The 17465-nt window shown below is 41.6% G+C and overlaps 1 protein-coding gene across 2 annotated transcripts in view; it reads left to right on the plus strand.

Annotated features, from left to right (window-relative positions):
- Positions 1 to 17465, plus strand: part of DNAH3 (dynein axonemal heavy chain 3) — a 169565-nt gene that overhangs the window by 40281 nt on the left and 111819 nt on the right. For both annotated transcript variants that reach the window (XR_006708093.1, XM_045460406.1), the window contains exons 17-21: positions 1397 to 1550; positions 2341 to 2485; positions 7727 to 7938; positions 12201 to 12292; positions 16897 to 17011. Coding sequence is in view for 1 of the 2 variants with exons in the window: in XM_045460406.1 (XP_045316362.1) it covers positions 1397 to 1550; positions 2341 to 2485; positions 7727 to 7938; positions 12201 to 12292; positions 16897 to 17011 (718 nt within the window). In the remaining variant the exon portion in view is untranslated. The remainder of the gene's footprint in view (positions 1 to 1396; positions 1551 to 2340; positions 2486 to 7726; positions 7939 to 12200; positions 12293 to 16896; positions 17012 to 17465) is intronic.

Here is a 17465-nt window from a genome sequence, read left to right on the forward strand (position 1 = left end):
CAGCAAATGCTGTTAAAGTTCAGAGGAGTGACGGGTGGCTCTGGGAGAAATGTGAACTGTCATTTATGGTGAGAGGAGAACACTATTGGAGGGGCAACTCTTAGCCTGATGGCATGACTGGTTCCTGAGCTCTCAACAGCGGATTCAGCACAAGAGCACCTCTAGGAGAACCCCATAGCCCTGGGTCCAGCCTTCTCTTTGGTGAACTCTTAAAACTCACGTCCATCATTCTTGCATTAGTGCTGAGAACGATGTGTGAGGAGGGCTGAGCAATATTCATTGATTCATTTGTTGTCTGTGAAAGCAACCCCATTCCCTCTCTAAGAGACTTGACCTGTTTTCCCAGCCCACATTAATTTTTGGCTTTGGTGCTAATTTTTCTCCATTTGCTGTCGCCATCTCAGTTCCCATTGTTCCCTTGGCCCAAGGGGTCATAGTGGCTTCCCTGTAAGGCTACCCATATTTCACCTCTGTAGGTAGTCTCTTCATTAAAGCCTCTCTCTGCGGACATTGGAGTAAGTTCCATTTCATGCCAGAATTCTGACCAGTCCACCATCTTGAAATCCCTAAATTATCCTCTCTTAGACTCCAGGTGGTCCCACAAATACAACTCATTTACTCAACCTAGTTTACCGAGTGCCTACTATTTACTAGTGACTGTATTATATGAAATATATGCCTATGTATTTATTATGGCCATGAAAATACTTTGGAAACTATAATGTGCTAAGCAATTATAACTCAACACTATATAATATAATCTACCTTGTTAGAAAAAGGGAAAAATAAATCTGTGACCTGCTTTGTTGCTAAAAGGTCTTCCCTGATCATTCTAGCTGGAGTAGCCTTGTACTTCCATCCACAAGGCACTCTTCCCTGTTTTATTTTCTTCAAAGTATTTATCACCATCAGAAACACAACATTTTATCTTTATGTGTGAATTTATCCATCCATCTCTCCACCCACCCACCCATCCATCCATGTGTATTTCTTGTCTAGGTCTCCTCAAACTAAAATGCAAGCTCCATGAGGCTAGTGTACATCAAAAATATGTCCCTGATGCCTAGAGCAGTCCTTGGAATGCATTAAGCCCTCAATAATAAATATCTAATGGATAACAATAATATGTGTATACATACATTTTATATATATATGTATATAGTATATAGATTTCATATATGTGCACACACATGTATTTACCGATACAGGAAAACATCTGGAAATGTTTAACCATTTCCAGGCATCTCTGAGAGGTAGGATCATAAGTTAATATATTGTATTATATCATACATCATATCAGATTCTCCCCAGGCTTGAATATGAGTGAGCAATGCTGATACTCTGAAAATCAAATTGGAAAGTCCAGATGTGATTGGGATGTCCTTTGCTTTTATAGGTGCTCAGAATTTGAGTCGAAACTTGAGGGATACAGCAAGGAACTGGAAGGGTTTAGGAAACGTGAAGTGATGACTACAGAAGAAATGAAGAACAATGTTGAAAAGCTTCACGAGCTTTCAAAGAACCTAGATCAAGCACTGGTGGAATTTGAGGTTTGGGGTCTAGGGGTCTGGGTTGGAGACTTATAACTCTGTCCTGCTCTCTTCATTCTGTTTCTTGGTTTTGCATTTTCCTAACATCACCTGTCAGGTAGATACTGTTGATTGGTTGGTTGACCACTTCTTTCATTGGTGCTTTCAGCTACCTTTTTCTACATCCCTACATTATACCAGCTTTTTTGTTAGTTGCTGAGTGCACAAAGAAGAAATTACAGTAGAATAATTGCTCACGTATTTTGAGTATTTATTATGTGCTCAACAGTATACAAAGGGCTGCATATGCAATATATCACTTAACACCCATAACAAACCTTTGGGGTAGGCATTGTTACTGTCCCTATTTATCTCTATTTAAAATGGGAGAACTAAGGCATAGAGAAGCTAAGGCAATTTCCCTGAAGGTCAGCAAATAAGTTCTCTAACGATTAAAGTCCTTATCTTTGAGGTAAGTCCACATAAGAAGGCAATATCATGTAGACAGCTAACGTACATAAGAAAATTGTGAAAATGGGGACGTGGATATGGTAGAGTAGGATCAAAGATGATGGAGCAAGTGGCAAATGATCCCAGGGTTTCATCCAGCTAGATCTTAGCTGTCGTGGCCCTCAGAGGTAGCAGAGGGACCGTCTTACTTGAGTCCATGCCTTATTTTTCTCTCTCGCTCTCTAGATGAACAAGCATCTTCCTCAACTTGGTGTTCAAAGCACTGAGGAATTTGCCATGGTGGCTTCCAGGGTTCAGAAAACCAGCCACCCAATAAACAGCATCCCCTTTTGCCCTGCAGTTGATCAATAAGGAAGAGGATCTGTTGGAAAAGGAGAAGAGTACCTTCCCTCTCCTGCAAACCGTGTTGACCAACAAAGGGCCTTATGAGCAGCTGTGGCTGACAACGTACGAGTTTAGCATCAAGTCAGAGGAGTGGATGAACGGTATGTTGCAGGCTCACTCTACTGGGACAGGGTAGGGATGAGATAGTGGATCCAACCTAGCCAGTTCTAGAATAGGGTTTGGACTTTAGCTTCAGGCTGGACTTTTTATCATATTCTTATACTCTAGACGCAGCCACACAGTCGAATTTTTCCAATGTGATAATGATGGGAAGTGGGGATTGAAGAGCCAAGACCTTTTGCTAGGGTAGAATGGAAGGCGCAGCCACCCAGAGCTGTGGATTGTGGAGAGGCAGGTGAGAGGAGAATAAGATGGCAGTTGCACTACTGTGCTGCTTCAAGAAAGGCCAGAGTGCCACAGATAACTGTAAACTACTCCTTTTTCTTTAGATCCTGTAGGCTAGAGAGAAATTAAGGTAGAGTCAACAGGACTTAATGATTGATCTCAAAGGGGCAAGGGGCAAGGAGGGAGAGGGGAGAAACTGGAGTGATTTCCAGATTATTAGCCCAGGCAGTTTGGTGGATATTGCCATCACTGAACGAGAGAAGTGACAAATTTGTTGGGAAAAAAGACACATCAATTTGAATATACTGGGTTTAAGGTGTCTGCAAACATCCAAATGGGAACATTAACTAACATTTGAGAAAATCAGCCTGAAGTTAAGTTATAGGTTTGGTGGGGGGTGATTTATATTGGGGAATGATTGAGTATAGATTACAAGTAAAAGGCATGAATGATGTCACCTGGGGAGAGGACATAAGAGCAGAGGACAAACACAGGGACCCTTCGAGGTGAGCCTTCAGTTTCCAGTGCCGCAGTTATTTCAAGCACAACTGTGATGAGCATCTTTGCACCAGTTTTCTGGATGCAATTTTGATCGTTTTCTTAGGATAAATTGCTGAAAGTGAAATGGCTAGATCAAAGCTTTTGTAATGAAAATTACTAGGATTTTAAAAACTGGTTGTTGATGATGATGATATTGTTATGGTCTTCCAGAAAAGTTATGTTTTATTACCCTTCTAGCAGCACTTGAGTGCCCATTCTTCACACCCTCAATGAACCTGGGAAATAATAGCTTTGAAAAATTTTGCTGATTTATTTTATTTATTTGTTTGTTTGTTTAATTTAGTTTTGTTGATTTAATGTTTATTTTTCATTAAAAAAATTTTTTTTAATGTTTACTTGAGAAAAAGAGAACGCGAGCAGGGGAGGGGCAGAGACCTAGGGAGACACAGAATCCGAAGCAGGCTCCAGGCTCTGAGCTGTCAGCACAGCTGACACACAAGTGGGGCTTGAACCCATGAACCGCAAGATCATGACCTGAGCCAAAGTCAGAAGCTTATAACCGACTGAGCCACCCAGGCACCTCTGTTGATTTTATGTTTAAATTGGCATTTTCTTTTTCATTTAAAAAACTTGTATTTTCACTGATGCTCTTAAACTTTCCAGGTTATCAGTCATATCTAAACAATATATTTTACCTTCTTTATTTATTTTCATACCCCTTTATTTATTCACTGTTCTGTGTTGACCAGCACTTCCAAAATAAACAGTGGTAATAATGGGCATCTCTGTCTTCTTCCTGATTTTCATGGGAATTCTTGCAGAGTGTCACCTTTAAACATGATGCTTTTCATTGGTTTAAGATAGAAAATTTTTATGGTGTCAGAGAAATATTTATAGTTGACCAAGTCTTTTTATTAGAAAGAGATACTGTATTAAAATTTTTTTACACTTAGGGGCACTTAGTTCGGTTAAGAGTCTGACTTTGGCTCACATCATGATCTCACATTCGTGACTTCAAGCCCTGCATCAGGCTCTATGCTGACACCTCATAGCCTGGAGCCTGCTTAGGATTCTGTGTCTCCCTCTCTCTCTGCCCCTCCCCTGCTCCCACTCTGTCTCTCTCAAAAATAAAAAAAAAAAAATTAATTTTTTTACATTTAATTTTTTTAATTCATATACAACAAAAGGACTTTTTTGGTATATAAATGTTAACACATGTATAGATTCACCACGATCAGAGAGCAGAAGTTTCATCATTTCAGTAAAATTTCTTGTACTGCCCCTTGTAGTCACACTCTCCCCTCAGCCAGAAGACCTGGCATTGTTGAGCTTCATTATTACTATAGTTTTGTCTTTTTGAGACCTTTTGAGAGTGCTTCTTTCACACAGCATACTACTTTGAGATTCATCCAAGTTTTTGGATATATCCATAGGTCCTTCCCTTTTATGCTAGGTAGTGTTCCATTGCATGGATATACCAGTTTGTTTACCCATTTATCCACTGGTGGATATTTGGGCTGTTTCCAGTTTTAGTCTGTTGTGAATATAGCTGCTATAAACATTCATGCATGAGTTTTTATGTTAACATAAGTTTCTGTTCTTCTGGGATAAATGCTTGGGAGTAGATTGCTGGGCCATATTTAAAGTTTATATATAACTTCATTTCAAAAATACCTTGTAAAAGCAAAGTGTTCCTAATTCTTCCCTTCTATCTGCTGTGTCATTTCTGTTCTTCATTACACCAGTATATAAACTGTAATCATCAAATATATTGTTGCTCTTATTATTTTGAACAAACTGTTAGATCATCTAGGAATAAGAAAAATCAAAGTATTTATTTTACCTTCACTTATCCTTTCCTTAATGCTCCTCCTTTCTTTAAGTAAATCTGTGTTTCTGACAAATACTTTTCCTTCTTTCTGAAGAACTTCTTTTAACATTTCTTGCAAGGTACCTACTGGCAAATTCCCTCAATTTCTCTCTGTCTGAGAAAGCATTTGTTGCTCCTTCACTTCTGAAGGATAATTTCTCAGGATAGAGAATTTTAGGTTGGTTGGGTTTTTTTCTCTCTCAATACTTTTAATACTTCATTCCACTCTCTTCTTGTTTGTGTGTTTTCTGAGGAGAAGTAGAATGTAAGGCTTATTTTTGCTTCTCTAAAGGTATGGTGTTTCCCCCTGCCCTCCCCCCCACCACCACCACTGGCATTTTTCAAGTTTTTTCTTTAACTTTGATTTTCTACAGCTTGAATGTCATATACCTAAGTGTCATTTTTGGCATTTATCCTGGATCTGTAGCTTGATGTCTGACATTAATTTGGAGGAAATTCTCAGTCATTAATGCTTCACATATTTTTTCCATTTCTTTCTCTGCTGCTTCTGGTATTTCCATTACCAGTGTGTTACACATCTTGTAGCTATCCCACAGTTCTTAGACTTTCTGCTCCATTTCTTCCCCCATCTTATTTTCTTTTTAACTTTGCAAGTTTCTAGTGACATATTCTCAAACTCAAAGATTCTTTCCTCAGCTGCGTCTAGTCTACTAATGAACCCATCAGATATATTCTCATTTCTGTTACAGTGTTTTTGCTCTCCAGCAAAGATTTCATTATTGTTGTTATTTAGATTTCTTGGATCACCTGTATAAACAGTCATGTCATCAGGAAACTAAGACATTTTATTTCTTCTCTTCCAATCTGTATACCTCCTCTTTCTTTTTCATGCCTCATTGTACTGTCTAGGATTTTAAGTATGATGTTGATAAGGAATTATGAGAGTGAAAATTCTTGCTTTGTCTTAGGGAAAAAGTATTCCATCTTTCACCATTAACTGTTAGGGATCTTTCTTTCTTTCTTTCTTTCTCTCTATTCTTTATCCTTTTTGTTTTGTTTTTTTATAGAAAAGCCTTAAATTTTATATATGTATTCATTCATTCATACATTCATTTGAGAGAGAATGAGCAGAGAAGGGACAGAGAGAGAGGAAGGACAGAGGATCTGAAGTTGGGATTGATGCAGGGCTCGAATTCATGAACCACAAGAGCATGACCTGAGCTGAAGTCAGAAGCTTAACTAACTGAGCCACCCAGGCACCTCTGGTTTTGTTTTTTAAAATCACTTTGATATAGTATGATTGACATGTAAAAAGCCGTACATATTTCCAATATACAAGAGTATGGTGGTAGTATAGGTTTTTCATAGATGCCCTTTATCAAGCTGATAAGCTTCTTTCTATTTCTAGTTGGTTTAGAGGTTTTTATCATAAATGGATACTGAATTTTTTCAAATGCTTTTTCCACATCTGTTGGTACTATCATGTGATTTTCTTTTTTTAGATTGTTAATAGAGTATATTACATTGTTTGATTTTCAAATATTAAACAAGCCTCACATTACCATGAAAAACCCCAATTGGACATGGTGTATTATTATTTTTATATATTTCCTGTACACTATGTACAATTCAAAAAGTTTTAATTTAAAAAATTTTTTTCTAATGTTTATTCATTTTTGAGAGACAGAGAGAGACAGAGCATGAGCAGGGGAAGGGCTGAGAGAGAGGGAGATGCAGAATCCGAAGCAGGCTCCAGGCTCCAAGCTATCAGCACAGAGTCTGACGCAGGGCCTAAACCCACAACCTGTGAGATCATGACCTGACTGAGCTGAAGTCAGATGCTTAACTGAGCCACCCAGGTGCTCCAAAGAGTTTTAATTTTTGATCACTCAACTCACAAATGTTGGGCTGATGAAACAAGTTAAATTAATGAAGCTTTATTTAGTCTTGGTAGCCATGAAATAAGAGTGTTTTTGAGTAAATTAGCAACATCATGACACAAGAGTTAACACCGATTTGATATATCCACGGGGAAGAAAGCAGCAGCGTGGAAGGATTTTGACCAAATGTGAAACCCAAATGCTATAGGATCCCTATGAAGAAAAGGAGGAGGAGGAAATTAATGTTTTGGCACACTTTTTTTTTAAATGAGGGGTCAATTTTTGTTTTGAAAAGAATCTTTTTACGATACTTTCAAACTTACACAAAAGTTGCCAGAGCTATACAAAGAACTCCCATATCCTCGTTCACCCACATCCTCCAGTTGTTAATATTTCACAGTATTTGTGGAGCACCTTTTACTGCTTCTGTAACGGCATCTACAGCCAGGGCTACAACTGATTCCATAACTACACTTGCATTACACAGCAGGCGTTATGTTGTGCTCACCACTTTACTTACCTTGCTTACAGTCACTTGCCAAGGTGTCCGTTATTACCCCTGTATCGTAGGTGATACTGTTGAGGCTTAGAAAAGTTGAGACAAACATGCCCAGTGTTTCATTGGCTAAGGAGAGGTTTTAGATCCAGACCCCACTCCAAAGCCTATGCTTGTTCCCATATCCATACCATAGATAGGCAGAATCCTAAATTCAGGGAATTAAAGGTGTACCCATGACTAACATCTACTTGGTGGTCTGATCCTTCTCTCATGATTTCTATTTCAGGACCCCTCTTTTTGCTGAATGCTGAGGAAATCTCAGAGGAAGTAGGGAATATGTGGAGAACGATATATAAATTGACCAAGACTCTAGCTGATGTACCTGCACCCAGGCGGTTAGCAGAGAATGTGAAAATGAAGATTGAGAAATTCAAGCAACACATCCCTATCCTCAGCATTTCCTGCAACCCAGGGATGAAAGACCGGCACTGGCAGCAGGTGACTGTCACTGTCCACCTCTAGCCAGCCAGTCAATGCCTATGCCTACCTGGTCCTGGTCGCCCTTTGGAAGGCAGGAACCATTACTGGGTCAAGCCTCTCCTTTCTGAAAGGAAAATCTGCTTGAAGCCAAGGGGTTAATAATGGGAGGGAAAGTCTTTTAAAGGAAGGAAATAGGCAGGATACAGGATGAAATGCCTGCCTCTCCACATAAACAGGTTGACCCCTTTCTTTGGAGATCCCATTATTGATGATTGAATATTGCTTCAGCCAGTGGCTAGAAAGACTCTTGTAGTCTGCTTTGTAAGCAAGTGGCTGCTCAGGACCCTAAAGGATGATAAGGGCATTGAATTACAGTGAGAGGGGCCTGGGTTTGTCCCTTGATGAAGGACACACAAAAGAGAAAGCCATGCCTTTTCCTGGGGCCTCTTGACAATGCCAGATGATTCCTGCTTGGGCCAATGATATTGTAGAGCTTCATCGTCCAGCAGGCTATGTTCGGAAATAATACCTCACTCTTCTTTCAGCCCTTTGAGTCTATAAATGAGAATAATAAATATTCTCCTCTAAAAATAGTTGGGACTTTTATAAGCAACTAAGTGTGAGGGTGATAAGTGTGGTGTGAACACTAAGCAGAAAAAAGAAAACTGACTGTGTTTCTAAAATAATCATCACATTCAAGGGCTAGAAATGGCCTTGAAACGTCCTCTACCAGGGAGTTGGAGTTGAGACTGCCTCTCCATAGGCAGATTTCTCTGTGACTTGGCCTAGAATTCCCTCTTTCGGAAACATGCACAAGACTGAGGACATGTCTCTGGAAGGACCTAATCTGAGAGCACACCCATTACCTTCCAGAGAATGAAGTCTGAGCTCAGAGCATTTTGATCTCTCTGGGAAGACCAAGATCTTGATATGTCAGAGATTCTGGATTTTTCTGTAAAGAAGAACTGCTTTCAGTTTCCCAGAAAGCCTTGAAACTCAACACCTAAGTAAAGGGTGTAAAGGAGGGCAGGGGAGAGGTCCTCTTAGGAGACTTATGGTCTTGGGCTGTCCCAGCAGAGAGGGCTGCACAGGAGCACCTGCCCCCACTTGGTGCTCATAGGGTGCCCCTATGGACCTAGCCTGACTAGTACATTGGCCCATTTGGAGGGTTGGGGAGGTTGGATAGACAAGTGGCCTTTGGTGTAGTGCTAGGTCTCTCCAGGAGATGGCACTATAGAAAGTGCCCTCATCAATGGCCTTTAAAAAACCCCTCAGAAGACTCGGAAAGCCATCTCCTCCACCTGGTCCTTTCCCTTTGATGATGCTATTCCCACATGTAGACACTTTAAAAATCCCAACCATTCCTAGACATTCATAATTCTCATTTACAGATCACTTAGATGGACAGAATGGGAAAAAATTCCTTAGAAGAATAATAACAGTAATAGCTCAAACATAGTTCATACCAACTATGAACTAGGCACTGTGTTGTATACTTTGTGTGGATTCCCTCATTTTATCCTCTCAACAACCCTTTGAAGTAGGGATGATCATCTCCACAGATAAGAAAACTGAGGCTTTGGAGAGAATAAGTAAATTGTCATGTGACTAGTAAGTGGTGGGAGAGGGAATTGGAATCTAGGTCTATGACTCAGCCTAGATGGGGGAAATAGGGAAAGAAATATCAGGTCAGAGGGGACAGTAAGCTGTAGGTAAGAGTGGAATATAGCCCCAAGAAGGTGGCTCCTGAATAATGAGCCCCTAAAGGGGTGCCCACAGTCAGAGGCCTGTCCTGCCTGCATTTTAGGTCAAACCACAAGCCACCCTAGTGACAGCCACCGGCCTAGGGGAACCATTCTCTGCCCAAATGCCTAACTCAAGAGATCCATTTGTACAGGTTCTGGCTCAGGCAGGGGGCTCTGAAGGCTAAACCACCTCTTGCTGTCAAGGCTACCAAATGTAACTTCTGGGGTCATAGGGTGGCTGTGCTGTGGTTTCTGACCATTTCCCAGAACTTAAGCAGGTAGGGCTAGTCCCTTTATTTGGGGCACTGATATCAGCAAAGGGGTTGCTACTGTGATTTAAAACAAGATGGAACAGGGTGACATTTGACTTAGGAAGAAATCACGGTGATGTGTACTAAAGCTAGCCCTCTAGGACCATGCTGCCCAATGAAAATAATACAAGCCGTATGTCTAGTGTTAAAGTTTCTAGTAGCCATGTTTTTTAAAAGCAGTGACAGATGAAAAAAATTTACATTTCATTTAACCAAACATATTCCAAATATTTTTTCAATAGGTAGTCGATGTAAAAAAATGTTAATGTGATCTCATATTTTTCATATTAAGTCTTGGAAACATGGTATTCTTTTACACCTAGAGCGGATCTCAGTTTGGGCCAGTCACATTTCAAGTTCTCAATAGCCACAAGAAGCTAGTGGCTCCATAGTAGACAGGGCAGCTGCAAGCTCTTAGAATTAGAAAGCCAGATGTTTTGTTAGTCTCTATAATTAACAAAAGCAATTACAAAAAAAAAAAAAATAAGGCGCTTGGGTGGCTCAGTCAGTTAAGCATCTGACTTTGGCTCAGGTCATGATCTCTCTGTTCGTGAGTTCAAGCCCTGCATAGGACTCTGTGCTGACAACTCAGAGCCTGGAGCTTGCTTCAGATTATGTGTCTCCCTCTCTCTCTGCCCCTCCCCCACTCATGCTCTGTCTATCAAAAATAAATGTTGAAAAAAAATTTTTAATAATAAATAAATAAAACTACCAATCTCTGAGTTGGCCAAGTCCTATGCCAAATGCTTTATGTAGTTATGTCATTTAATCCTAGAGATAGTGTGTGTTCTAAGCCATATATTCAGGTATTGAGAATAAATCAAAGTCCAGGGCCACCAGGAAAGTTGTGCAGACTGCAATCCACAACTCTAGGGAATGCTGTTCGTGTGTGCTACAGTGTGAATTGTACTTTTTAGAGTTATGCAGTATATAACCTTCACAACTGTACATAGAAGACCTAAGAACCCCACTAGATGTGATGAAGAAGAGCTTTTCAGGCAGAACTGGGTCCAAGTCCCAATTCTGCCATTTACTAGTTGGATGGTCTTGGACAAGGTACTTATTTTCTTTGTCTGAGTTTCCTTATGTGTAAAACAAGAGTAATAGTACATTAGTATCTTCCTCGTCATATTGAGGGAATGAAATGAGTGTATAAAAGTCTTAAAACAGTGCCTACTTCATAGTAAGCCCTCAATAAGTGTTTATTACTTCTGATTTCCACTATGCTAGTGGTCCTCCAGGTGTCCTCAGGACCCAGATTGGAAGCCATTTGAATTAGCTGGTTCACTCATGCTTTTGCTCTGCAAATATTTATTGACGCCTACTGACTGCCAGGCCCTGGGGACACAGGGCTAAGTAGGACAGAACAGCCTGCACCTCTCACATTGCTTTCTGCTCTGACATTCTGTAGTCCTCCTGGGGTTGAACAGAGACAAAATTGGGCAGTAGGTGAGATTTCTTACAGAGCCTCATTATCCTTCAGTCTTCTTGCTCCTCCTCTTGAGCACATGTAACCCTCATCCTCCCACAGATCTCTGTCTTTGAGAAAAGTATTCAAAGCCATCAGAGATTTCAAGTGAGACCTTCTTCAGGGATATTTTCACTTAAAAGACAAGCGTGGGGTAGTATTTACACCAAAGGAATGGGCACAGTTGTGAACTGTTCCAACAAGTTAGCACACTGGGGTGGAAAGGAAGACATTTGGACAGAGCGGATTTCTTCCTTCTCGGCATCCTCAGACCACAGAATTTGTGTGGAGGGGGTCTGTGTACTCATGACTTCCTCCTTTTACTCAGCAAACACTGAAGCTTCTGTCACGGACCAGGCTTTGCACTAGGAGCACGAAAACAAACTAGATCCGGTTGCACCCCCAGGATGCTCACAAGTTGACACCACTGGTCCTCACAAAGACCACCGAGTGCTGCTGGGTAGAGACCCCCAGTAAGCCAGATGGAATGCAGTGCGGGCCCTAGGCAGCCTCCCACATTTTTAGACCTGCACCATCCAATTCATTTGCCACTAGCTGTACACAGCTATTCAATTTTAAGTAAAAGTAGATTTAAAAAATCAGCTCCTCAATCACAGTAGCCACATTTCCAGGGCTCAATGGCCAAATGTGACTGGTGGCTACTGTAAGGGACAACGCAGAGTACAACATCATGGAAAGCCTACTGGCCAGTGCTACCTTGGACAGTACACACTTGTTTTCTTCTTTTTTCTGCAGATCAGTGAGATCGTCGGCTATGAAATAAAACCCACAGAAACAACTTGCCTTTCAAATATGCTGGAATACGGATTCGGCAAATTTGTTGACAAGTAAGACTCCTTCTCTCCTTCAGGAAGCTTTTCCATCAAAGTATCTAAGTTCCTACAGGATATGACTGACCTCAGGCTGTTTTTCTCTTTATGGTTCAGGGTAACTTAAGCATTTTTAATAACCTCCACCTTGGGTGATTAGCTACTGGTGAAACTCACTTTCAGCTGCTGGGTTGATGATGGATTATAACTAGAAAATTGAGTCAGAGATTTTATTTTAAAGGGAAATTACAAAAAACAAACAAAAAAGCTCTTGGAACCTGAGCTCCAAGCCCGGGTCTCAGTGACTTCAGGTAAAACTGTTCCATCTTTTCTGGGCTTCAGTTTCTTCCTCCCTTCCTCCCTCCTTCCCACTCTCCTTTCCCTCCTCCCTCCCTCCTGAGAGAGAGAGAGAGAGAGAGAGGCAGAAAGAGAGGGACAGAGGATCCGAAGTGGGCTCTGTGCTGACAGCAGAGAGTCCAATGCAGGGCTCAAACTCATGATCCGTGAGATCACGACTCAAGTGGAAGTTGGATGCTCAACCGACCGAGCCACCCAGGCGCCCCCAGTTTCCTCTTTTGAACAAAAAACCAACAATAAACAGGAGCAGCTCTCTGAGTTCTTAGAGTCCGGGAAACATGGTCCAGTGAGAGAATGTTTCACTTGCTTTCTCCTTTTCTCTAAATGCCCCTAGAGTCTGTGTGCAAGAAACTGTGTTCTTTGAATTGCTGTTTTCAGGACCCAGAGACTCGTTGGACCTTGACTGTCCACACCTCCAGGGCAGGGGATGGGAGATACTGTATTGCCTGGACCGGAGTCCCTGTCAGACAGCTGGGTTCAGGTCTAACTCGACACATGCTTCTCAGAGTGTGGCCCCAGACCAGCTGCATCAGCATCACCTGGGAACCTATTAGAATTGTATATTCTCGGGCCCCACCCCAGTCTGCTGAATGAGAAATTCTGGGTGTGGACCCTGCAATCTATGCTTTAACTGGCTTTTTGGATCAGCACTGTCCAGTCCAGAAGCCACCAGCCACATATTCTACTGAGCCCTTGAAATGTAACTATTCTGAATTAGAGGTGAGGCAAATATAAATAGAGGCTGGGTTTCAAAGACTTATTAAGAAAAAAAAGCAAAATGTCTAATGAGTTTTAATATTGATTATATGTTGAAATGAATATTTTTGATATACTGAATTAAATAAATTATTAAAAAATTTTTCACTTGTTTCTTTTTACATTTTCAAAATATGGCTACTGGAAACCTTAAAGTGACATGTGACCCACCTTTTATTTAGAATGGGCAGTACTGCTCCAGGTGATTCTGATGCACGCCAGAGTTTGGAACCCCTTTCTCCATCCCTGTGGGATAGGCCCCCAAATCTCTCTGCCATCTGAATGCTCTGATTCCCAACCCCCTAATACCACCATTGTAGTCCCTTTGTGAGGAGGAAGCCTAGAGACAGATTAGTGAGATTGTTGGCTATGAAATAAAACCCACAGAAATGGTGTAGGTTATTTCATGAAAAGGCTTCATTTTCCCCGATAAGACAGATGTTTCTAAGACCAGCTATAGAACATTTATGCTGCACCAACATTTAATAAACATTAACAAACTTATCCATCACTATAACCTAATGTTGTAGCTACTATTATTATTCCTATTTTACAGATGAAGAAGTAAGTTGATCTGAGTGTTTAGGTAACTTGACAGAGGTCACAGCTAGTAACTCAATGAACCAAGACTGGAGCCCAGACTGGCTGATTCGAGAGCCTAAAGTATTGTTACCCTGTACTGCCTAAAAAATAAACTCCTCTAAGGAGACGGAAACCAAGCAAACACACAGCAACTCTGCCACTTTCCGTGCCAGCTGGCTCCACTGTGACAAACCCAGAAGTGGTGACACCTTGGCTACGTTGTTTGCCTCTGTATGTCTCAGTATCCTTATCTGTAAAATGGGAAGAAGAATAGTAGCTGGGCGATTAGAGTCATGTTGAGGGTTATGAGGGAAGGCATATAACCTGAGCTGAGTTAACGTCTAAGTTCTCAGCCACAACCTGTTAATGAGGTGTGCAGTCCCAGGTCTCCATCATCCCATAGTTAATGCAACTTTGTCACATCACACTGTTAGTGGGCTCCTTTAGCACATTTGGTTAAGGTCAACTGTTGCTGGACTTCAGGGATGCCCACACTTATTAATGCTTCTCCTGTGCAATATTTTGCATAATTATAAGTCATAAAGCATGTTGCAAACATTTTATCTTATTTAATTATACCAACAACCCCTGATATGTGCAGAGGCAGACCCACTACGGCCTGTTGAGTGACTTGGTCACAGACATGCAGACAGCCTCTTTGTCTCACTCCCACCTGGGCTGGCACCTGCCTTTATTAATTATTCCCTAAATGCACACTCATTTTGTCATCTCCCAAGAAGGCCACGTTTAGGATGATGACCATGCTGCTGAAGTCTTGATCAGTCATTCTTTGGAATGGGCCTCATCCACTACCCTCAAGGAAGCTGAGCAAAGGTTCTCAGCTCTGTTTAGTTGACCCTATTTGGCTGACCACGTGTGGACAATTCTCTTGCTCCTTCTGATAAGGAGAAGAGAAAAGGCACATAGTGGAGGAGGAAGAAACACTGGATTGGAAGTCAGAGGAACTAGTGTCTGGACCTGGTTCCAGCACTGCCCGGCTGCAATTGAGGCTTTGGGGATATCACTTGCTTCATCTGGGCTTCAGTTGCCTATATGCAAAGACCAGATAGTCTCATCTCCAGTCAAGCTTGCAATGAAAGACAAGTGCCGAGGCAGAAAGAATAATCCCTCCTTCTCCTTCCAAGAACTTGGCTTCCTGGTTCTTCCCAATTCCCAGGCCACACCCGAGTTTAGGACCCCAACTCTCCATGTGGAAGCAAGAAGAAAGGAACTTGTCTTCCCCTTTTCTGTGGAACAGAGGGGCTATGGACGTGAACCCAGCATATCAGGAAAATAGCAGTGATTTTTAAAAAGGTAAGGACATGGGCACCTGCGTGGCTCAGTTGGTTGGGTGTCCGACTTCAACCCAGGTCATGATCTCTTGGTCCATGAGATCATGGACCCTGTGTTGGGCTCTGTGCTGACAACTGAGAGCCTGGAGTCTGCTTCAGATTCTGCCTCCCTCTCTCTCTGCCCCTCACTCATGTTCTCTCTCTCTCTCTCTCTCTCAAAAATAAGTAAACATTAAAATTAAAAAGGTAGGGCAGGGGCTCCTGGCTGGCTCACTTGGTAGAGCATGTGACTCTTGATCTTGGGTTTGTGAATTCAAGCCCCATATTGGGTATACAGATTATGTTTAAAAAAAAAAAAAAAAGACAAGGACAGGAAGTGGAACAAAGCCATCGTGTAAATTAATAGAAGTTCTAACATCTAAATAGGAAGTCAATAATAATTCTGGGGGAAATAAGGAGTAAATGAAAATAGAGAAAAGGGGGTCTTATTTTAATGGCTTTGAAAGAATGGTTCTCAACTGGGGACAATCCACCCCACCCCCACTGGGAAACATTTGACAATATCTGGAGACATTTTCTATTGCCACAACTGGCAAGAGGTGGGAGCAGGGGGAGTCTGCTACTGGCATCTATTGAGTAGATGCCAAGGATGCTACTAAACATCCTCCAATGTACAGGACAGCCCCCTCTCCCAACAGAGTTAATTAGTATTAGTTTGCTAGGGCTGCTATAACAAATACCTTAGGCTGGGTGGCATAAACAACAGAAACTTATTTTCTCATAGTTCTGGATGCTGGAGGTCCAAGATCAAGGCATTGGCAGGATTGGTTTCTTGTGAGGACTCTCTTTTTGGTTTGCAGAAGACTGCTTTCTCCCTGTATCCTCACATGGTCTTACCTCTGTGTGTGTCTGTCTTAATTTCATGTAAGGACCCCAGTCATATTGGATTAGAACCCATCCTAATGACCTCATTTTAACGGAACTGTCTCTAACTGATCTCTTTTTTAAGATTTTAATTCCAGTATATTAGTGTTATATTAGTTTCAGATGTACAATATAGTGATCAGCAACTCTATACATAACTAAACTACCTCTTTAAAGACCCTATCTCTGGAGCACCTGGGTTGGCTCAGTGGGTTAAGCGTCTGACTCTTAATTTCGCCCAGATCATGATCCAACGGTTTCGTGAGTTTGAGCCCAACGTTGGGCTCTCCACAGCTGGCAGCACAGAGCCTGCTTGGGATTCTCCGCACCCCCCCCTCCGCTCCTCCCTCCACTCACAATGTCCCCTGTCTTTCTCAAATAAATAAACTTCAAAAATAAAAGTAAAGACCCTATCTCCAAACGGGATACCCCTCATTCTCAGATTCTGGGGTTTAGGACTTCAACGCATGATTTTTGGGGGGATGCAATTCAGCCCATAACACAGCCTGTACGCCACTGGTGCTGAGGGTAAGAAACTCTGCAAAACACTGGAGGTAACCAGCACATCTTAGAGCCGGGTGTTATTAAACATTTTAGTAAAATTAAGGGCATTTTGAATTTGTCTTAAGGATGAACCAAAATTACTCCTCTGCCATGTTTTCACTGCCCTCCTTCCTCCTGTTGTTGTTGCTATTGCTGTGTTCTCTCTAGACTGGAGCCCATTGGTGCAGCCGCCAGTAAGGAATACTCTCTGGAGAAAAACCTGGAAAAAATGAAGTTAGACTGGGTTAACATGACGTTCAACTTTGTGAAGTACAGGGACACTGTGAGTGTTAGTCCAACTGCCCAGCTCCCTGACAGCAGCCCCTTGATTATGTAGCAGGTGACAGAGGGGAGTCATTCAGAATTGCAACAGCACTTGGGAAGGAGGGATCCCTAACGTCTTGTTTTTTAATTTATTTTTATTGAGATATAATTGACATGCAACATTGTGTAAGTTTGAGATGTAAAACGTGTTGATTTGATACATTTATGTATTGCAATATGATCACCACCCTAGTGTTAGCTAACAGCCCTGTTATGTCACATAATTATCATTTCTTTTTTGTGGTAGGAACAATTAAGATCCAGTTTCTTAGCAACTTTGGAGTTTTTCTTGCCGTCTTGTCTATAATCACTATCCTGTGCATTAGATTGTTTCCTCCCATCTGCCTTCACGTGCCAGTCATTCTTCCTCCCCAGCCCACCCACCGGAAGGGTGCATTTTTAAATGAGAAAGG

The sequence above is a fragment of the Leopardus geoffroyi genome, chromosome E3, assembly GCF_018350155.1.
Source record: "Leopardus geoffroyi isolate Oge1 chromosome E3, O.geoffroyi_Oge1_pat1.0, whole genome shotgun sequence".
Classification (NCBI taxonomy): Eukaryota; Metazoa; Chordata; class Mammalia; order Carnivora; family Felidae; genus Leopardus; species Leopardus geoffroyi.